The sequence below is a fragment of the Eriocheir sinensis genome, chromosome 47 (assembly GCF_024679095.1).
Source record: "Eriocheir sinensis breed Jianghai 21 chromosome 47, ASM2467909v1, whole genome shotgun sequence".
NCBI classification, from domain to species: domain Eukaryota; kingdom Metazoa; phylum Arthropoda; class Malacostraca; order Decapoda; family Varunidae; genus Eriocheir; species Eriocheir sinensis.
Window position 1 is genome coordinate 7,540,339 of NC_066555.1, and position 23,752 is coordinate 7,564,090.

The window sequence follows — 23,752 nt, forward strand, 5'->3', positions numbered from 1 at the left end:
GATGGAGCGGCCGCTCCAGCCCAGCTCCTCCCAACTGGAGGCCGAGGGGAAGCCGTACTCAAGGAACTTGCGCATGTTGACCTTGAGGCGCTGCAGTTCGTCCACCCGCACGTCGGCGCACGGGCTCTTCCTCGCCATGTCCAGGATGGTGATGAGGACCTGCAACGCGAACAAACCACGTGACAGTGACTCGCACAATACATGGTCACCACATCCACGCACCACACTCACTCACTCCATACGCTTGATGCGTTATTTTTTATTTTAAAACTTTGTGTGTGTGTGTGTGTGTGTGTGTGTGTGTGTGTGTGTGTGTGTGTGTGTGTGTGTCTCTCTCTCTCTCTCTCTCTCTCTCTCTCTCTCTCTCTCTCTCTCTCTCTCTCTCTCTCTCTTTTTCTATATATATATATATATATATATATATATATATATATATATATATATATATATATATATATTTTTTTTATTATTATTATTATTATTATTATTATTATTATTATTATTATTATTATTATTATTATTATTATTATTATTATTATTATTATTATTATTATTATTATTATTATTACTATTATTATCATTATTTTTTTATTACTCCCAATCCGCTCCGTGAATAGATGCTGACGAACTGGAAAACTGATCGTGTGTTTTGTGTATTTTTCCCGGGAAACTTTTTCCTCGCCCCTGACATGGAGAAGAAGTCTTACCTGTTCGGCAGTCTTCTCAGGGTAGCCGAGCTGCTTCATGGGCGCCTCGCCGACCAGCGCCACCAGCGCTGTTTCCACTTTCCTCTTGAATGCCTCCGCTTCATGCTCTCCCGGCATAAGGGACCACAGAGACCTCTGGATGTTTTCTCGGATGCTGTCCAAAGGCGAGGGCGTCGTCGGTACTCCCACGCCCACCTTCATCTTCTGGGGGCACGGGAGGAATTTTTCCCTAGGGATGTTTTCCTCCACGATTACTTCCATGTCCTCCACCTTCGATCGAGGGAGGAGAGGTACCGGAGAAGGCTTCCCCAGGAAAGGTATGGAAGGGCAGCTGCTTGGGATGTGGGGCTGACTACTGGAGACTGTCTTTGTGGGGACGGGAGTGTGCACCACCGAGATGGGGGGGTAGGGAAGTGGCGGGTGGTGGCCGTGTGGGTGCGGGGGGTTGGGGCAAGGGTGGGGAGCAACCGACACTGTTGGTGGAGCGTAAAAATGATGTGGTTGTTGGGTGGAGTGTAATGACTGTGGTTGGGGCGGTGGAGGTGGGGGTGGGGGTGGGGGTGGGGGAGGTGCCTGGTGGGTAGACTCTCCCTCCTCCTCCGAGGCGTGAATAGGTATCAGGGGAGGAGGAGCCATTTTTCGAGTTTTGTTTTTCTTTGAGTCTGCGTGAGCAATATCTTCGGACTTCCTCCTAAGTAAGTTCGTCCTTTGCATGGGAATTGAGGGCAGGGTGGGCGGGGGCGGGTAGATAGGGGCGGGGACGAGCAGGTGATGGGGGGACGAGGGTGGCTGAGAGGCAGCGTAACCTTCAACACATGACTGGACAGACGCGGCAGGACCTCCCCCGAGCCTCTGGGAAAGGTTCAGTGGTTTTGTGTCCGCCGGAACAAAATTTCTGTGACTAAAAGGAGTCTGAGAAAGGTCCAGGGGATCTACATCAGCGCCACTGGAAGTGTAGTGGCCGGGAAGGGGAGGCCTGTATGCCACTGTAGGACACGCATCCCTGGGAGACTCCTCCGGGTGATGGTCGCCTCCGGGTTGATGTTGCTGCGGCTGGGGGTATGCATCTGCCCCCAAGCCAGCCGGGGTGAGGGCGCTGCCAGTCTGGTGGTTGAGGGACAGTTGGTGCAAGTTAAGGTGAGGCGAGTTGGGTCCGTTGGTCTCTCGTTTGAGTCCCGTCTCAGACGGGAGTGTGATTGTCGGGGGCGTCGTGATAGTTAAATGCTGGCCGGCCGATGAGATGACAGGGACGGGCGCCTCCTGCGGCTGGGAAGGCTGCGAGGATAACGCTGTCCTCAGTGCATTGAGTGGGGAGCGCGTGCCAAGATACTGCTGCTTCTTGGGAGGCATTCTGAAAGTCGGAGCAGCAGTGGTCGGCGGTTCAGACGGTAACGTGGTGACCTGAGATTCCTTCGCAGCGTCCCGAGTAAGTGGAGCAGACTTTGAATTTGTCAATACCTTGTGTTCTGTATGCCTTGCCGGTTGTTCTTCCATTCTGTTATTAGTTTCAGGTGATTGGTGCGTAATGCGATCATACGCCTGATCAGGGGAAGTAGCATATCCCACACTGCCGCCAGACTCCAGCCCAGAATCCTCGCAGTCACTCACGGTAATGCAAGAACTTGTGTCCGCCGGACCCTCCTCTGGTGCCACTGGCTGCGCCATGGACGTCGGGATGGTCTCCGTTTGTGAACTTGAAACAGGAGTAGCAGGAAGAACAAGAGGAGTGAGGACGGTGAACTGGGGCTCACTTTGTTGCGGTGGCTCTGGTTGAAGTGCGGTGGGTGGCTGGAAAGGCTCCAAGTCTTGCATATTGATGGTGGTGACCCCGGGTGCCATAGGGCCCTCCACATCAACATCTTCGTCGCGGGTGTGCTCGTTAGGATGGTGTTGGCTCGTGTGGGAGATGAGGTCCTTGTCACACGAGAACACCTGTCCGCAGGGTATACATCGCACGCCGCTCTCCGCGCGGTGTACGCGGACGTGACGACTCAGGTTTCCTGAGTGTTCAAAGGCTCTTCCGCACAAGTGACAAACATAAGGCCGCTCCCGCGTGTGGATTCGCCTGTGAACAACAAGGTTGGCGTAGGCGGCGAACCCTTTCTGGCAGTGTTCACACTGGAATGGCTTCTCACCCGTGTGGGTCCTCACGTGGATCTTCAGCACCTTTGAGCAGGTAAAGCCTTTGTTGCAGTGCGAGCATACGTACGGTTTCTCCCCAGTGTGTCGTCTTATGTGGATAACAAGCTGGCCGTGCTGGGAAAATCGCTTCTCGCAATGAGGGCAGTGGTACGGCCGCTCGCGGGTGTGGACTCGCATATGAGTGTTGCAGTTGCCCTTGGAGGCGAAAGTTTTTCCACAGAAGGGACACGAGAAGGGGCGCTCTCCGGTGTGGGTCTTGTAGTGGGCTTCAAGGCGTGACCGTCGGTCGAACTCCCTCCCGCAAACATCACACTTCAACTCGTTGGCCTCCGTCTGCACCTGGAAAGAAAGCAGAACAGTTATAGAGAGCAGCCGTCGCGGCGAGACCCGCCCCTAACGCAGCCCACGTCATTTGGCCAGACATGCAATCATTCTTGCGTTCTTCCCACAGGTGGCACGTTTTTGTTGCATTCAGGACCTTACGCTGGATAAATCACTAGAAGGCAGGAAGTGGTTATGCAACAGACACTGACCTTCTCAAGTTGTGCGGCGTTAGAAAGCCCCCGAGACGATAGGATCATACGACTATTGTGAAATGAAGCTTTTGACGTTTTGTTCTTATTTAACGACCTGTTAAATGCTTCCTCTCTTTCATGCTTTTTGATTTCGCAACATTCATTCTCCAGAAAGCTACAAAATAATTCCTGTAAACTATATTCTTTTCCAAAACTGTTGTATCTCATTAGTGAAGGAATGAAGGAATAAAATACGGTCTTAGGAGGCACAAAATCTTTTGATGTTTGAGGGTAATTGTTTGGATGTATGGGAATGGGAACAGTGTAGAGGATAAAAGGGTTGGCAGAGGGAGGGAGGGAAGCCCTGCCTGGCAGAGAGCAGTGAATGGTGACGAAGGGAGAGATGGAGGTTGAGGGAGACAACACGACACTCGAAGGTGCAGGCAGAGGGAAGGGGATGCGAAAAGTCGACAGATGTAAGAGGAAAAACAACAGGATTACTTCGCCATGATTAATGTGGCTCTTTGCATGTTAACACGAACACAATCAAAGCTTAAATAAATAATCATTACTGAATATGCGAAGTGTGAGCGTTAGTTCATGGCCACAAGTAGCAAGTATACACCAGTGTTGGTTTGTCGTGAGCCCGAGGCGCGTCAGAGGCGTGCCTGAGGACGCCTGCAGGAGACAGGCACGGCGTGGCAGGTGCGAAGATTAGAGCACAAAGAAGCCACAGGTGCACAGCGCTGAGGGCAGGTAATTGGTGGCACCACGCACACTAATGGTTAGTGACTCCTGATTAGGACCTTCACGCCCGCCGCCTCCAGCACAACCGTCGCTCTCACCCCCGCCACTACATGTGTTACCGCGCCTTACTCTCTCACTCCCTTGCCGTCTCATAAATACGCATATTAGTCCCGTGCACCGCGCCCCACCACTACCATACCACTACTACTGCTACTACTACTACTACTACTACTACTACTACTACTTTTTTTTTTCTACTGCTACATAAATGATACCTCCACCCATGTTTATTTTCCCGACACATAATCATGGAGGGCTCCATAGCTTGGAGGTCATTAGCCCCAACTCTGTTCGCTAATGACTATGGCATCCAACCATATCACTAATACTACCTGACACTAAATCACCTATCATCTATTACGTCTAGATCCCCCTTTCCTTCCCTACTCAAGTCACTCCTACTACTACTACTACTACTACTACTACTACTACTACTACTACTACTACTACTACTACTACTACCACTACTATTACTATAAAGGTGTCTGGGAAATATTACACCGGTTATTTTTTTCTCATCATATCCTCCAGCACCTCAAAATTCTTGAACGAATGCATGGACGGAGACACAATGAGCCCGGAACCACACGAAGACTGTAACTGGCGATGTATGTGGCACACTCAGAACGCAACCGCCGTGAACACAATCCACGGAGATTAAAGGTTCCAGCCAGGTATCGAGTTACGGGTGAAATCCAGGTAATCGGCCGACGGTGAGTTCAATTAGACACCTGAGGAAATTTCTCTTCCTGGCTGGAGCGTCGAGCACCCTTGGCAATTAGAACAGGAAGGGTGTGTGTGTGTGTGGGGGGGGGGAGAGAGAGAGAGAGAGAGAGAGAGAGAGAGAGAGAGAGAGAGAGAGAGAGAGAGAGAGAGAGAGAGAGAGAGAGAGAGAGAGAGAGAGAGAGAGAGAGAGAGAGAGAGAGAGAGAGAGAGATAATGCCTACTTGGGCGTTCACCTTACGAATGATTTTCAAGTTACTGGTTACTCGAGTTAGTGAAAGCGAATAACGTGGGTACTTGTTTACTATACGATGTAACACACACACACACACACACACACACACACACACACACACACAGTAAGGTAAATAGCATAAGCATTGTCTCAACGTCACAAGGTAGCCTATATGATTACATTCTCATCAGCATTCTTTCCAACACGTTCTAACTTTTCTTTCCTTTCTTTTACACGCCGTCCAGATTCTCTCCGTTTTCCTCTTTTTTTTTCTTTTCCTCTACCACAAGAAGAAAAAAAAAGGTGCTCAAGGACGCCATAAAACCCGCACCGCTAACCCAGATCTCTTTTCCTCATCCGTCTCATAACCTTTGCCACCCAGACACACTAATGCGACCCTCTAACCTCTTCGCAACAAATCAATGACCGCAGGAAACCGCAAGGATGCAAGCCCCACATGCCTCTCTTCCCGCGGTAATTGAAACGTAGGAGGGGAGCAATCCGTAACAGCAGGTTGGCGGGGAAGTTCATGACCCCCACAAATCTTTCGCCAAGTCGATGAGGCGGAACGGATCGTCTTGTGAAAGTGAAGTGAGTGAAGACCGACCCGCTCTCATTGTCTGTAGTCCCGATCACTTCCCTCCCCTCACTGTGATTGATTGAATGACCGAGTGAATGAGTAAGTAGCGAGTAACACATGAAATAGTATGCGCAACACGTGAAATAGTTTGCGTAATTAGGAAAAAAAACACCTATGGGAGAAGACACTGGAAAATAAAAACAGAACTTAGACATTGGACATTGGACGTGTGATAATCTCCAGCGGGGCAGCAAACCGAGACCAGTAAAAGAAGGATTGAATCGTCTTGTGAAAGTGGAGAGTCATTAATGATTGACCCGCTCATTTTATGCAGCCCGATCCCCTTCCTCCCCTCACTGTGCTTGGCTGAGGGTGTCGATAATATGAGTAACACGCAATGGTATGAGTAACTCGCAATGGTATGAGTAACACGCAATGGTATGAGTAACACGCAATGGTATGAGTAACACGCAGTGGTATGAGTAACTCGCAATGGTATGAGTAACACGCAGTGGTATGAGTAACACGCAGTGGTATGAGTAACACGCAATGGTATGAGTAACACGCAATGGTATGAGTAACACGCAATGGTATGAGTAACACGCAGTGGTATGAGTAACACGCAATGGTATGAGTAACTCGCAATGGCATGAGTAACACGCAGTGGTATGAGTAACACGCAGTGGTATGAGTAACACGCAATGGTATGAGTAACACGCAGTGGTATGAGTAACACGCAGTGGTATGAGTAACACGCAGTGGTATGAGTAACACGCAGTGGTATGAGTAACACGCAGTGGTATGAGTAACACGCAATGGTATGAGTAACTCGCAATGGTATGAGTAACACGCAGTGGTATGAGTAACACGCAGTGGTATGAGTAACACGCAGTGGTATGAGTAACACGCAGTGGTATGAGTAACACGCAATGGTATGAGTAACACGCAATGGTATGAGTAACATGCAGTGGTATGAGTAACACGCAGTGGTATGAGTAACACGCAGTGGTATGAGTAACATGCAATGGTATGAGTAACACGCAATGGTATGAGTAACACGCAGTGGTATGAGTAACACGCAGTGGTATGAGTAACATGCAATGGTATGAGTAACACGCAATGGTATGAGTAACTCGCAGTGGTATGAGTAACTCGCAATGGTATGAGTAACATGCAATGGTATGAGTAACACGCAATGGTATGAATAACTCGCAGTGGTATGAGTAACTCGCAATGGTATGAGTAACACGCAATGGTATGAGTAACACGCAATGGTATGAGTAACTCGCAGTGGTATGAGTAACTCGCAATGGTATGAGTAACTCGCAATGGTATGAGTAACTCGCAATGGTATGAGTAACACGCAATGGTATGAGTAACTCGCAATGGTATGAGTAACACGCAATGGTATGAGTAACACGCAGTGGTATGAGTAACACGCAGTGGTATGAGTAACTCGCAATGGTATGAGTAACACGCAGTGGTATGAGTAACACGCAGTGGTATGAGTAACTCGCAATGGTATGAGTAACACGCAATGGTATGAGTAACTCGCAGTGGTATGAGTAACTCGCAATGGTATGAGTAACACGCAGTGGTATGAGTAACACGCAGTGGTATGAGTAACTCGCAATGGTATGAGTAACACGCAGTGGTATGAGTAACTCGCAGTGGTATGAGTAACACGCAATGGTATGAGTAACTCGCAATGGTATGAGTAACACGCAATGGTATGAGTAACTCGCAGTGGTATGAGTAACACGCAGTGGTATGAGTAACTCGCAATGGTATGAGTAACACGCAGTGGTATGAGTAACACGCAATGGTATGAGTAACACATGAAAAAGCACTATAAGTATCACTTAATAGTATGATGAGTTACGCATTAAATAGGATATGAATAACACGCGAAATGGTGCAAGTAATTCACGAAACCGCTTGAGTAACCCGAAATACACATGAAATAGTGTGAGTAACGCATTAAATATTATGAGTAACACGAAAATAGTATGAGTAACAGACGAAACAATACACGTGAAATTGATTGGATAATAAGCTAAAAAAAAAAATCAAAAGAGACATTGGAAAACAAAAAGAAAACAAACAAACAGGACTCAGACATTGGACAGCTCGATTCATAAGCCCGTATTTTTTTTTTTTTTACAACAAAAGAGACAGCTCAAGGGCACAAAAAGGTAAACAATAATAAAAAAGAAGCCCGCTACTCGCTGCTCCCAAAAAGAATCCAAAGAGGTGGCCGAAAGAGAGGTCAATTTCGGGAGGAGCTCAAATTCTTTCGGCTCTCACGACAAGGCCACAAAGGAGAAGGTCAGCGAGTGTCATACAGTTATTTTTTTTATATTTTCAGGAAGTCCACCGCTGTTCAGCCGCGGACACAGCCACCACATGTCAAGATCACGTGAGTACCGCAGGGGTGTTACTTTACTTTATAGAGGAGGAGGAGGAGGAGGAGGAGGAGGAGGAGGAAGTGAATTGTATATTAGGACAGTGAAGCGGAAGTCCTTGTATGTCTGAAAGAAAAAATGTTGTTGTTGGTATTTTCATTGGGTACTTTGTGACCCTGGTGATAGCTGTACACATGGAGTCTGCATCATGAACGGGAAATCACCCATTCAAACGTGTGCATCAGTGTGTGTGTGTGTGTGTGTGTGTGTGTGTGTGTGTGTGTGTGTGTGTGTGTGTGTGTGTGTGTGGCATAAAAGTAATACCACAACATCGCAACTGCCAAGACAAGTACAGACAAGAGAAGATGGCGCCACTATAAACACTTGCCTGCGCCATGACGGGCTGGGACCGACTACCATCTAGGCCCCTCAAGAAGAGCCTACCGGCGCTAGAGGTGTACACATAAAAAAAGAAGAAAAAAAAAGTGAATATTAGCGGAGGGAAGAAAAAGAAGACTGCGGGAGAGGGTGCCTGGCCCGCTCACTGTTTTGTCGGCGACCACCACGCACCGGGAGCCTCGAGCAGAAACAAAAATAACAAGAAAAAGAGAAAAAAAGGAATAGACAGGCACAGATCTGAACTGGTACCTCCGAGTGACATTATAACAACCTTTGAGCCATGAGTTTTCTTTTTCACATGTTACGGATTGAACAGTCTCACGGAAACGAAAACGTGCAACTTGATTCTTCAATAAAAAGAGAGAAAAAACAGAGGGAGAGTAAAAAGATGATTTTCTGGTGTTTTTCTTTGTATACCGACGCCTGATGCCCCTCTTTCTCCGCTAAAACAAAAAGATGCCCCGCATTTTTGTCTAAGCGACGTCTGAAAGTCATTTGGTACGTGGGAGGTGGTGGCTGAGTGGTTAGCGTGTCGATCCCGCGTTCGCCGCGTTCTGCATGATGCGGGTTCGAATCCGCCGCTACATCCTGGGATTTTTTTCTAAGACTACCCACATGCTGTTCTGAAGATCACCCGGACTCTAGAAGAACTGTCGAAGTGAACTCAAGAATGAGCTCCGGGGGGCAGCATGGGCCAAGAATAGATGGCGCCACTGGAAACACTTGCCTGCGCCTTAACGGGCTCGGGCCGATCACTAGGTCCAGCGCTATAGGCCAGGACGTAAGAAAAAAAAATGCCCATATTGTCAGACGCTTTCGGCTCTCACATCAACTGTTTGCAAAGGTGACAAGGGAGATTAGTCGGGATCTCATGAATGATTTTAGGTTTATGTTACAGAAAATGGGCCAGACAACCCTCAGGCTCATAACACTACCAGGAAATTGCGCAAAGCTCCTACGCAAGCCTTGATAAACATGTGAGCCTGGGCGCCGGAATGTTGAGAATGGCTCAATGGGTCTTTGCTGTGGATGATGACACTCAGCTGCGCCGTCACCGTGCTGGGATGAGTCTCGGAGTTCAGTAACAACTCCAAACATTGTAAATCATATCCTTTGTCAAGTCTTGAGGACACAGACCGTGCCATAACAACGGATTCATTTATTTTAATAGCCGTAATGTGTCATCCGGTTATTTCATTGCGGATTCTGGTAATTGTGTGAATAATGGAACAACGGCAGTACGATCGTGTCACTCACCTGGATCTCGGAGTTTTTTTTTCGTAATCCGAGTATTTTTTTCGTAATCCGAGTATTTTTTTCGTAATCCGAGTATTTTTTTCGTAATCCGAGTATTTTTTTCGTAATCCGAGTATTTTTTTCGTAATCCGAGTATTTTTTTCGTAATCCGAGTATTTTTTTCGTAATCCGAGTATTTTTTTCGTAATCCGAGCATTTTTTTCGTAATTCGAGTATTTTTTTCTTAATCCGAGTTTGTTTTTCGTAATCCGATTTTTTTTCGTAATCCGAGTTTGTTTTTCGTAATCCGAGTTTGTTTTTCGTAATCCGAGTTTTTTTTTCGTAATCCGAGTTTTTTTTTCGTAATCCGAGTAATTGGAGTATTTTTTAAAGTCTATATTTAGCATCGCAGTGAGAAAAAATGCCCGCAGTGTAACGGTCCGTGAGAGAAATATCACAGCGGGAAAAGAAAACTTCAATGGTGTTTGCTTTTCGAGGAAACCCAACCGCCTCAATGGAAAGGCGTTAAGACGTCCGGCGTGTTCTGTGCAACATTATTGTCATGTTATGAAATGAAAGTAAACGCAGCAAATATTCAACTTTTGGTTTCACTGAGATGACTGGGCATTCTGTGAGTTACCGTTCATTTTGGTGTCTTGTTTTTTTCGAGTTGGTGGAGAGGGGAAATGTTTCATGTCTCTATTGAAACAGCAGAAATATAATCACTGTACCTTCATCCTCTGACTACGCCACTTTTTCCCGTCTCCTCTCGGCTTATGTGAAGAGCGAGGAGGAAGTGTTCCCTCCGCAGAGTTATGAACGCCTGGGATGTGATAAATAACAACTGTAGCAGAAAGAAAAAAGAGAGAAGAAAGACCCTTCAGCTGCACTATGCCACAGTGCTAATCTGAATCTGACTAGCTACGGACCGAAGGTTTTTACTCTTAATCCCGTGCATAATTCCGATTCCTGCCGCCCTGTTACCTGTGCTTAGCATCCCGCCTTTCCCCGGGTACCCCATTCATCGACTAACAGGTTTGGGAGGGTGCGTAAATACACAGACCATGTACCAGCTGCATCAGTCTGGATTCGAACCGAGCCTTGCGGATTACTAACAAGGTGCATTGAATATTCTACCGAGGAGAGAGAGAGAGAGAGAGAGAGAGAGAGAGAGAGAGAGAGAGAGAGAGAGAGAGAGAGAGAGAACACAGAAAATAATTAAGAAAAATGTGTGTGGGTTTTACCGAGATAGCAAACACTAATGGGAAAAGGTTTAAGAAATATTGCACTCTAGTGATAACAAGTCTCCCAGTCCTAAACAAACACTGTCGGTAACAAGCATTGTGTGGAGGCGGAACTGGGCACAACCTTGGGCCCGTGTGTGCTACCCGTTAATGAACACAGTAAAGGCACCAAGCAGGCCGGGGTGTGTCAGGGTCCATTTTGCCTTCGGGTACATCAGCGACTTTTTTTTTTTTACAGTAGAGGAAGCAGCTCAAGGGCATAAATAAATAGATAAATAAGCTCGCTAGCACTGGTCCTATAAAGAAAGCAGAGAAGAGTGGCCAAAAGAAAGGTCAATTTTGGATGGTGACTTATGGGACTAATGGGTTGGCAGACTTTTCTCCGTCCCTACTTTAGATTTTTTTTTTTTTTACGTGTACGCCTATAGCGCCGGTAGGCTTGCTTGAGGGGCCTGGATGGTAGTCGGCCCCAGCCCGTCAATGGCGCAGACGAGTGTTTATAGTGGCGCCATCTTCTCTTGGCTCATGCTGCCCCCCGGAACTCGTTCTTGATTCACTTGGACGGTTTCCTCTAGAGTCCGGGTTGATGGGTGGTCTTCAGGACAGCATGTGGGTAGTTTTAAGCCACTCGGCGGTGACTGAAAAATCCGAAGTGGTAGCGTGGGGATTCGAACCCGCGTCGTCCATCACGCGGTGAATGTGGGCCCAGCACGCTACCACTCAGCCACCGCCTACCCAAATGGATGAAATCAGTGGAATCTCGTGATATTGTCCTCATTTGTTATCTAAGAAAAGTGCTATTTTATAACTTTTGGATATTAGTCTCTCAGCCTCAGCTTCTGATCGGCACCCAACCTCTGTTCAGACTTTTCAAAGCGTACTGTGTCGCGCCTCCCATGCATTAGGTCTGAGAGTGTGGACTTGACCCCAGGACGTGATTGGCTGGTGATGGGGTGGTGAGGGTGTTTGCGGAGGGGGGTGGTTGTAAGGGTTTGTAATACAGCAATTATAGCCACCACCACCCGCACCTGACCTGACCCCTCCCTCTCCCATCGGGGGCTTCGTGGTGCAGTGGTTAGCACACTCGGCTCACAATCGAAAGAGCCTGGGTTCGATTTCCGGGTGGAGTGGAAAAATTTAGGCGGCTTTTCCGATACCCTATGCCCCTGTCCACCCAGCAGTGAATGGGTACCAGGTATTAATCGGATCTGTTCCCTTCTCCTATAATTCCTTTCCCTTCTGTCTCTCTCCGGCATATGACCACAGATGTTGCGCCGACTAAACGAAACTTTCCAACTTTCCCTCTCCCATCCACCGCTATCCATTGTACAGTCTTAGTAAACTACCCGAGTACAGTCTGTAACCTGAACCCTGCCCCATGTTACAGCCCACTCACTCCAATCCATTGCACAAATAACTTTAGCAAACCATCTAAGTCCAGTCTCTAATCCGAACCCTGCCCCATGTTACAGCCCACCCACTCCAATTCTTTGTACGAGTAGTCTTAGCAAACATCCAAGTCTAGCTCTATATTGCCGCCTCAGCCAGTCCGTCCTAACCCTTGCAAAGTCAGTAGAGAGTGGCGATTGCAACCGTTGCGCAATTTTCGAAGTATATGACCCACTCACGACCTCCAGTCTTCTTCTTCTTCTTCATACGACCTTAATCCCACTGCATTGCAGGGTCGGCCGCTCGAGGTATCTTTCGCCACCTGCTTCTAACTGTTGTATCATCTTGTATATCATGTCTCACTTTATCACATCTCTCCATCTTATTCTTTGTCTTCCGATACTCCTTCTTCCCCTAACCCCCGCCATCATTGCCTTATTCACTGGCTCATCATCATCTCTTCCTCCAATCACCCATTCATAATCATTAATATCCAGCTCTCTCCTCCCTCTCACTTTCCCCATTCACCCCTCATCATTCACCTGCCTTCGAGGTCAGTGACGCTCTCAGCACACTAGTCTCTTCCCCTGACCGGCTATTTTTTTCTCAATCAAGGAGAAGAGGAAGTGGGTTAAGGAAAGAAAATAGGAGTGTTAGGTGAATGTAAACGTGTCTTCTCCTCACCTGTCACATTATTTATTGTTAAGCAAAGGTAGAGTAAGAAGAGAAATGGGTTAGTGGAGGAAATACAGACGGGGAAGGAGAGTCAGTAGGAGTGGTTAGGTGAATGTAAACGTCTCTTCTCCCCACCCGTCACATGTTTTATTGTTAAGTTATTGTTATTAAGTAAGAAGAGATATGGGTTAGTGGAGGAGGTACAGATGGAGAAGGAGAGTCAGTAGGAGTGTGGGGAGGAGAGAACGACAGTATAAGGTCGGTTTTCCTAGACGGTTCATCCTCTCATAGCAACTATTCCCAAATGTCAAAAAGGAGGTCAGTCGGGTTCTAGCGAGTTTTATTTTTTAGGTTCATGGTACAGAAGAAGGGTCAAATTACCACCAAGTGTCAAAACGGAAATCAGTCGGGTTCTAGCGAGTGTTTTTATTAGGTTCATGGTACTTAAGAAGGGTCAAACTACCACCAAGTGTCAAAACGGAAATCAGTCGGGTTCTAGCGAGTGTTTTTATTAGGTTCATGGTACTTAAGAAGGGTCAAACTACCACCAGGGTCATAAAACTACCCCTGGAAATGCCTAAATCTCCTACGAAAGCTTTGTCATATATGCATGCTTGGACGTCGGGATGTTTAAGAATATGAGCCTTGGAGTGGTCAGTTGTGTGCTTGCCTGCTGCCTCCCCCCTCAAGGCTAGCACGTGGCCAGGAGAGGGACGGGCACCTGCTACCTTCTGGCGGGCAGGTTTTATTTCCACTTTCATTTCTGTCTCATTTTCGTCGCTTACTTTTATTTGTTTTCGTTTTTTTATTCTGTTTCTTTTTATTGTTTCTTTCTTTTCGTTTCGTCTCGTCTCTTTTTTTTCCTGTCCTCGCTTTTCTTCATCGTCTCGTCTTTTCTCCTCCCTATTTGTTTCTTTTTTCTTCTCTTTTCTTTACATCTTTGCGTTTTCTTTTCTTTTCTTTTTCTTTTTTTCCACTTTCTCTCTCTCTCTCTCTCTCTCTCTCTCTCTCTCTCTCTCTCTCTCTCTCTCTCTCTCTCTCTCTCTCTCTCTCTCTCTCTCTCTCTCTCTCATATGGAATAGCAAAAAGGTCTTCTGTGTCCTTATTCAACAGCAGTGTCATGAGGGCGTGTAAGTTTGATGTGAGGAAGGAAGTTCAATCGTTTTCGAGAGATGTAAAATTTCAAAACGCAGAAATGAGTAAATGTACCCCTTATAGTGTCATTTTGGGGAGGCAAGAGAATCAGTGTTATGAAGGTAAGAAAACTGAGCACACGGTATTGGAGTGAAAGTAAAAAATGACTCCATGTTACAAAGAAAACAAACTTATAAATATTGTATTGGCGTTAAAATAAAAAGAAGTGAATCAGTGTTTTGAAGGAAAGGAAACTGCACATACCGTATTGGAGTGAAAGTGGAAAGAGTCGGGCCACGTGCCGAGAAAAACACACAAAAAAAGTAGAAAAAATGAGGAGCGATAAATTCGTGGTGAACCGAGACACACTGAACACTACTGGATGCCACACCGAGACACACTGAACACTCTTATATACCACACCGAGACACACTGAACACTATTATACACCAGACCGAGACACACTGAACACTATTATACACCAGACCGAGACACACTGAACACTATTATACACCAGACCGAGACACACTGAACACTATTATACACCAGACCGAGACACACTGAACACTATTAAATACCAGACCGAGACACACTGAACACTATTAGATACCAGACCGAGACACACTGAACACTATTAGATACCACACCGAGACACACTGAACACTATTAAATACCACACCGAGACACACTGAACACTATTAAATACCACACCGAGACACACTGAACACTATTAAATACCACACCGAGACACACTGAACACTATTAAATACCACACCGAGACACACTGAACACTCTTATATACCAGGCCGAGACACATTGAACACTATTAGATACCAGACCGAGACACACTGAACACTATTAAATACCAGACCGAGACACACTGAACACTATTAAATACCAGACCGAGACACACTGAACACTATTAAATACCAGACCGAGACACACTGAACACTATTAAATACCACACCGAGACACACTGAACACTATTAGATACCAGACCGAGACACACTGAACACTATTAGATACCACACCGAGACACACTGAACACTATTAGATACCAGACCGAGACACACTGAACACTATTAGATACCAGACCGAGACACACTGAAAACTATTAGATACCAGTCAGTACAGGACAAACCGAGGCCGCCGAGTGACAGTGTAGCATTGTAAGTGACGTGACCAGCGGGGCGATAAAAAAAACTAATAGATGCAGTTAAAAGGCGGACGTGATGAAGCAAGAAGCGATAGATTTAACCCGGTAGCTGCGGGGATCATGTTTCTTAAAGGCCCCTCTAAGCGAATTAATGAGAAAAAAAAATCATCACTCACGCAAACTTTTTCATAATATGTATCAACGCATTAGTGATCAGTTTATGCATCATCTATTTTTTTGGGGCTTATATCATGGAAAAAATGTGGCCCGTCATTGGTACACGGTAGAGCCACAAATTTGGCCCGTCGTTGCTACCGGGTTAAAGATATAAGAACATAAGAACATAAGAACATAAGAACGCAGGAGTCTGCAAGAGGCCGGTAGGCCTGTACGAGGCAGCTCCTTTGACCCTAAGCTCCCGTGTATCTAACCCCACCTAATATCGCTGTCCATGAATTTATCTAGTCTTATTGATGGATTGGATATGAGAGAAGCAGAAACCTAAAATTAATATAGAGTTAAAAGAAATATAGAAGGACTTGTGAAAGGAAAAGGAAAATAACCAATGATGATCTTACTGGAAAACAACCGATGGCAAAGAAAAGTACCGAGAAATATATAAAATGATACAATAGGAAGAAAACGAAGGGGAGAATAACCTATAATCTTCACGTTGGAAAACACAACAGTCACAAAAGAAAGAAAATGTATTAAATGATAAAATAGGAAGAAAAATACTTATAACAGGAATAGGAAGAGATAGGAACAGGAAGAAAACGAAGGGGAGAATAACCTATAATCTTCACGCTGGAAAACACAACAGTCACAAAAGGAAGAAAATGTATTAAATGATAAAATAGGAAGAAAACAGACACTTAAAACAACACCACGAGACCCCGCAGCTCTTGAACTTTGCCTCTCAAAAGACGAGTTACTCAACCACCCTCGCCTAATTGCACACCTTCCTCCCACGGACAAAAACAGAAACAATGCACACCCCAAAAAACACTGAACACTATTTCCGAGTCGAGATAGCTAGGAGGTGACCCTGGGTGACGGCCGCTTCGTCGCGCGCCACGAGAGGGAGATCCGGAGCCTTGAATGTCGAAAGGAATCACTGTAAGAAAAAATCAGAGCGTACAAAAACCGGAACCATTGCCACCTGCCGGAAAGCTGGGAAGGGGGGGCTCAGGGGTGGGTGGTGTTGATTGGAGGTCTGTTGGCTGGAACTTTCTTTATCTTTTCCAGTCTTTTCCTCTCTGTTTCAAACGCCACATGATTTTTTTTGGTTATTTCTACACTTTTTTTTTTTTTTACTGAAGCCACGCGCATTGTTATCATACAGCTGTCTTTTCTTTTTTTGCTTTTTCGATCTTTTTTCTTATTGTTTTACGTTTCCTGTTTCGACTGTTGCTGTTTTGCTTTTTCTTTGTGGTTGTTATTGTCCTTTTGATTCTTTTATTTATGCTGCGTTTACTACTACTACTACTACTACTACTACTACTACTACTACTACTACTACTACTTGCTCCTCTTCGTATTCTTCTCATTCTTCCTCTTATTCTTCCTCTTTCCTTTTCTCATTATTCTATTTTTCTTTTCTTTTTTTCTTCCTTGTTCTTGTTTTTGTTTTTGTTCTTGTTCTTGTTCTTCTTTTTCTTCTTCTTGGTAAGCTGTATGTTTCCTTCCAAATATCTCACTTCAACTTTTTTTGATCTCTCTCTCTCTCTCTCTCTCTCTCTCTCTCTCTCTCTCTCTCTCTCTCTCTCTCTCACCCCCCCCCCCCCCCACACACACACACATACACCCCCCCATACACACACAATCAGTAACGAGGTGTTAAGTCCCGGCCCAGCGTCACCCGTCACCCCCGCGGGCACTCAGCGACGGGACCGACAGGCAGACAAGGAGACAAAAGGGTGCATAGGGTCGCGGGGTCGTGGGGGTCCCGAGGTGCGCCGTGACAAAACAACCAAGAAATCGGACAATGTGAACCATTTCTTTACCTCCTTCCGCGTAAAATTCTCACGTCAGATTCCTTCCTTCCAACACGCGGCCGCCCACTGAAGGCTCCTCCACCCCCTGTCACCCTTGCCTCGTTGTGTATGAAGAGGGTGATTCGGTGCGAGTGAAAGAGTCATTGAGGAGGGTAATCCACCTGGACGCCTCGCCACTCACTCCTATCCTCCCAGACACGACTATCGGAATCATGACGAGTCGTTTGTATTCTTTGCCTTTTACGGAGGCCGAGCCAAAGCACAACTCACGCTTGTTGAGGTTATGACAAAAGTTAAGGTATTTTGAAGCACTCTTGCATTTTTTCTCTCTTATCTCTCGTTGTGGCCTTGTAATACGAGTGCGTCATGGGATAAGTAGGCTTCTATATCCACCGTTCATTGTGGGGGAATGTGTATTTTTCCTCACTCGCGTCTGTTTGAGGGATGACGCATGCAGGCAACATAAGAAGCTTTCAGTCGCTCGCCACGTGTCTACGGCGGCAGTGTTGGTGCGTGGCGGTGACGGCCGTGCACACGACTGCCTTCACACAGGACAGCCAACCTCCGGAACCCATAACTAACATCCTTGCGTGTGCCTGACTGTCCTTTACCACACCGCCCCGCTAGGTCAAAGATATAGACTACCTTCACACAGGACAGCCGCCGGAACCCATAACTAACATCCTTGCGTGTGCCTGACTGTCCTTTACCACACCGCCCCGCTAGGTCAAAGATATAGACTACCTTCACACAGGACAGCCGCCGGAACCCATAACTAACATCCTTGCGTGTGCCTGACTGTCCATTACCACACCGCCCCGCTAGGTCAAAGATATAGACTACCTTCACAGGACAGCCTCCGTAACACATAACTAACATCCTTGCGTGTGCGTGACTGTCCATTACCACACCGCCCCGCTAGGTCAAAGATATAGACTACCTTCACACAGGACAGCCGCCGGAACCCATAACTAACATCCTTGCGTGTGCCTGACTGTCCATTACCACACCGCCGCCCCGCTAGGTCAAAGATATATTTATTTTCACCTTTTCTTTTTCTTTTGTGAGCACACGTCATACCTGTCAAAAAGTACGGAAACCAAATCAAAATATTCTACCCTTGGACAACATCAACTTCGGTTCATGACATTATTCATTAAAAAATATATATATCTCATAGACGGATGAACATATGCAAATACCTGTCAGAAATGAAGAGTGAATGACAAGCGTTAATGGACCACTTCAAGACGAAACTCTATCCCAACGTTTTCCGCCACCCTGATGTTAGTGTGTTCCATCCTGGCCCTCCAAAGGCTGTAGTTCTATCTCTCCGCCTGCATGGTCCTCTGCCCAGCGATGCCAAATTGTCGTACTGTGAACATCGTATTTTCATCATTTCCAGGCCTAAAACTCTCGTACCTTTACAAGCAACGATCGAAAATTAAAGTTGTTGCTGAAAATGTTAAATAGTGATGGTTTTCTCTCATTTTCGCAATAGTTTATGTTAGAAACTACGAAAAGGCAATGCGATGAGTACGATAATTTGACAACGCTGCCTCTGCCTGTCCTGACTTGTACAATTTCTGGGTTATCTCTCTGCTGCTGTGACTGCCGCCCATCATCCCCCGCACGTACACTTCTTGGTATTGATCGTCACTATAGTGAAACCAAATTGTCGAGTCCGTTTTGGCGTTGCTCTTGATATAATATACAACAACTGCAACTACTAGGACTTACGCATTATGAACAACGGGAGCAACAAAAACAGCAAGAGCAATAATAAGAACATCAACAGAAAGAACTTCAATAGCAGCAACAGCGGCGGCAAACTATAACAGGAGCAGTGACCAAGGGCAGACCTTGCCCTTGGTCACTGGCGGGGCGAACGGCCGCATGAGTCTTTGCGGGCACCTGCCTGTGTGTGTGTGTGATTACTGCGTGGACGATGAACTCTGTCTTACTTTCCACCTTGACGCCCACACCTGCCGGGGGGGGAAGAGAGAGAGAGAGAGAGAGAGAACCTGTTTCATGACATTGTCACGTCTCTAAGACAGCCTCGCCGTGTTGATAAGGGGGAGTAACTACCGTCATCCAGGAGGGCAGGTCCCTGGGGGCGGGCAGGGCGCCTCCGCACACGCACACACATACGCATACACACTTACTTTCACTTTCCGTGGTGGCAGCAAGCGGCCATTAGGAGGCAGGTGGCGCAGGGCCCGCGCGCCAGGTAGGCTGGTGGGATACTTTCACCCGCTTGCAGGTGAGGACTCATTAGATAAAGGCAGGTGGTGGCCGGCACAAAAGGCAGAATCTTGTCAGGGCGCGGTAATGGGAGTCATTTTTGAAACAATGGAACACTCGCGAGCGATCCTCCCCGAGGAAGCAAAAAGCATTGTGTATTTTTCCAACGTTATCTAACGCGTGGTTATGTCGCGCAGGGCTGCGCCTTTGTTCGCTTCTCCCATCTTGTAGGACTGATGGGCTCCTTTACAATATATATATATATATATATATATATATATATATATATATATATATATATATATATATATATATATATATATATATAGAGAGAGAGAGAGAATGTATGTATGTATGTATGTATGTATGTATGTGTGTGTGTGTGTGTGTGTGTGTGTGTGTGTGTGTGTGTGTGTGTGTGTAATACACCTCCAGGCTACGCACACCCCTACGGTCTTCACGACGTAAGGTATATAACTGCTTGTTTCCACCATAGTAAACACAAACAACCGCCCCGGTGCTGAATCATCGCGGCGGCGGCCACAAAGGGGTCGGTAACCTGGGGCTCCGGAGCCGCCAGCGCTAAGGACAGTCCGCTGCTCCTGAAGCCTGAGTAGAAATATCACACTTGTTTTGGTCTTCGGTGCAGATCCATTTCAACAACAGCTTCAGACACTGTTAATAGATTATATTTGCGTGTGTGAGAAAAGTCAGTTCAATCACGGATACTGAATCGTTGCCAATATTTTCATCTTTACACAGTGCCTCCTGCAGTGCTATGATCTTCCAGGAAATTTAAGAGAACAGCCTCTTTGGAGATAACTGTTGTTTACCGACTGCTCCGGGATTAGCTGATATACTGAACGGGAAGGTATACTGTACCTTCCTATAACGTCATCTATGAAATATGAATGTAAACAAATCTAGTTGTACATAATGGCATCCTTAATTTCCTTTATTTCTTCTTCTGGAGGATGTCATCAAAGAGAATGATCGATTAACCAGCCCTCATAAACTCTTTAACTGATCCGAATTGTTGTATCTGTTCACTTCGGGAAACTTTCCATAGAGTCACCGTTACGTGTACTGGCACAGCGCGAGGCGTACAGCGTCAAGGAAGAACAATACCTGGCCGTGGCGGGGCGTGGCAGGAGTGCCGGCGTGGCTCCCGGGTGTCGCTGGTGTGGCTCTGTGTGATACGATTGCCCGGCAGGAAGGAGTGGCAGCGGCGAGGCGGGGGGGAGAGTAGAGGAACGAATAGCAGTAGTAGTAGTAGTAGAAATAGTAGTAGAAATATTATTATTATTATTATTAGTAGTAGTAGTAGAGTAGTAGTAGTAGTAGTGATAGCAGTAGTAGTAGTAGTAGTTGTTTTTGTAGTAGTAGTAGTAGTAGTAGTAGTAGTAATAGTGATAGCAGTGGTAGTAGTAATTGTTTTTGTAGTAGTAGTAGTAGTAGTAGTAGTAGTTGTTGTAGTAGTAGTAGTAGTAGTAGTAGTAGTAGTAGTAGTAATAGTAGTTGTTGTTGTAGTAGTAGTAATAGTAGTAGTAGTAGTAGTAGTAGTAGTAGTAGTAGTAGTAGAAGTAGAAGAATATAATAATAATAATAATAATAATAATAATAATAATAATAATAATAATAATAATAATAATAATAATAATAATAATAAGACAAAAAGCAGGGAAAAGAAAAGGGGAGGAAAAGGAGGAGGAGGACATGGGAATTTGTATGAACAGGAAATAAACATGTGTTGCTTTTAATGAGGGAATGAGTTGAAGGAGCCATACGGTTACTTCTCAGTCTTAATGCAGGAAATTCAAGCGAATATTCCTAAAGGCAATCAGGTTAATAGTAAGTCAGAGTGTGTAGTCATTACCAGGCAGAAAATGGAGTGGGGTTAAGTCTACTCTTGTTTATAATTTACACACACACAAAAAAAAGCGGCAGACCATGTTCGAATAGATCTAAATGTTAGTGGATTTTACTGCGAACTGACCGGCTGTGTGGGCCAGTTTCACAGTTCCCCATGATGGGTTAGTAAGCTCCCAAACCAATACCAGAGCCTTCGAAATTTCCTTGTATAGTGTCTGGTGTTTGTATTTAAGTTCACAAGTTTGATGAAACTATACAGAAAAAGTCTTGTGTATTTAGCGTGGCATCGAAGACCTCACCATTTTCGACTGTGTGGGATTCTATAGTTTGGTTCGGGCTGTTACGAAGACACTGTGTTGGACTGTGAAATCGGCTCTATGACTGGGGCGGGGAAATGGCAGATGGAGTTCAGTGTCAGGCAAATAACTCCATTCTGCCTTACTATGTTTACTTACAACCTTTAAATAGATAGATAATGCAAGGGGCGAAGGTGTGCTCTACTGTAGGGAAGGCACGTGGCTATGTTATTTAATCCTATACTCACCTGGTGTCTTTAGTGTAGGATTAGATTAAGATGTAGTCGAGGTATCCATGTACTTATTTCTTTATACGCTACTCCCCGCAGCAGGTCAAGGTGTGAGAGAGAGATTTAGGGCCAGTTTTACAGTCCAATACAGGAAGTTTGTAAGCTCCCCAACCAAACACAAAATACGACGAAAATTCCTTGTTTGGCGTTGATAGAGAAAGGAGGAAATTTTAGAAAACCACACATCAGGAAATCTCTTTATTAGTACCTGGTTTTGAGTGGAAATAACGGATCATTGAGGAGAATATAGTTTGGTTTGGGTTGGACTGTCGAACTGGCCCTTAGACGCCCAAATAAGCTCTGATCTCCGTCCGAGGAACTGGTGCACCCCGACCAAGAATTACCAAACAGTATACTGGGCTTCATTTCAAGAGGCGTCAACGTACGCGACGAGTAGACCATTCTCAGCGGTCACCTTTATTCCTTGAGTTGGCGGAGCTCGGAAGATTTGGGGTCGTATCATAAGACATTTCGCCGCCCAAGAACACATATTTGACAAGGCTTTCGTAGGAGTTGTGGGCATTTCCAGGGGTAGTTTTATGACCCTGGTGGTAGTGTGAGTCTTCTCCTGTACCGTGAACCTGAAGAAACACATATTTGACAAGGCTTTCCTAGGAGTTGTGGGCATTTCCAGGGGTAGTTTTATGACCCTGGTGGTAGTGTGAGTCTTCTCCTGTACCGTGAACCTGAAGAAACACATATTTGACAAGGCTTTCGTAGGAGTTGTGGGCATTTCCAGGGGTAGTTTTATGACCCTGGTGGTAGTGTGAGTCTTCTTCTGTACCGTGAACCTGAAGAAACACATATTTGACAAGGCTTTCCTAGGAGTTGTGGGCATTTCCAGGGGTAGTTTTATGACCCTGGTGGTAGTCTGACCCTTCTTCTGTACCGTGAACCTGAAGAAACACATATTTGACAAGGCTTTCCTAGGAGTTGTGGGCATTTCCAGGGGTAGTTTTATGACCCTGGTGGTAGTGTGACCCTTCTTCTGTACCCTGAACCTAAAGAAACAGTTATTAGAACCCGATTGACCCCCTCTTTGACCTTTAGAAATAGTTGCTGTGATATGGCAAAGTGTCTTGTAATTCCAGCCTAGATTTACACGTTATTCTATTACTCAAAGCCGCTGGATGTTTATACAAAGCGTTGGTTAAACACATTTTATAAGCTCTCCTGATTTAATTTGTGTTCCTCTGTTAATATAAAAAAATAACCATTATTTTCCTTGCCGGCAGTACATGTTAACTACTGCCACCGCTTGTGCGTCAAAGGACAGTTCCGGCCGTGATGACACAACGCTAACCATTCATCAATTGGGATATAATGACTGCTGAGAGTGTGTGTGTGTGTGTGTGTGTGTGTGTGTGTGTGTGTGTGTGTGTGTGTGTGTGTGTGTGTGTGTGTGTGTGTGTGTGTGTGTTTTACAGCAAAGGAGACAGTTCAAGGTCGTAAAGAAAAAAATATATATATAAAAAAAAGCCCGCTACTTACTGCTCCTGAATAGAGGTCAAAGGAGTGGCCAAAAAGAGAGGTCAATTTCGGGAGGAGAGGTGTTCTGATACCCTCCTCTTGAAAGTGTGTGTGTGTGTGTGTGTGTGTGTGTGTGTGTGTGTGTGTGTGTGTTTTGTCGTTAAGTCCCGCCTCGACACCCGTGAGTCACCCAACCACCCCCCTCCTCTTCATCCACCCACACCCCTCCTGGTCCT

At 45.8% G+C, this 23,752-nt stretch overlaps 1 protein-coding gene and 1 long non-coding RNA gene across 2 annotated transcripts in view; one reads left to right on the forward strand and one right to left on the reverse strand.

The window, feature by feature from the left end:
• The window catches only part of LOC126981350 (uncharacterized), a 108,618-nt gene that overhangs the window by 32,736 nt on the left and 52,130 nt on the right, over nt 1–23,752 (forward strand). The window contains exon 2 of the long non-coding RNA XR_007733906.1: nt 8,078–8,128. This is a non-coding gene — a long non-coding RNA (uncharacterized LOC126981350). The remainder of the gene's footprint in view (nt 1–8,077; nt 8,129–23,752) is intronic.
• Nucleotides 1–23,752, reverse strand: part of LOC126981349 (zinc finger protein 628-like) — a 40,313-nt gene that overhangs the window by 334 nt on the left and 16,227 nt on the right. Inside the window, exons 2-3 of the mRNA XM_050832364.1 lie at nt 708–3,188; nt 1–159 (exon numbers count right to left, since the gene is read on the reverse strand). The exon at nt 1–159 is cut by the window's left edge and continues 334 nt beyond it. Of these exons, the coding sequence (XP_050688321.1) occupies nt 1–159; nt 708–3,188 (2,640 nt within the window). The remainder of the gene's footprint in view (nt 160–707; nt 3,189–23,752) is intronic.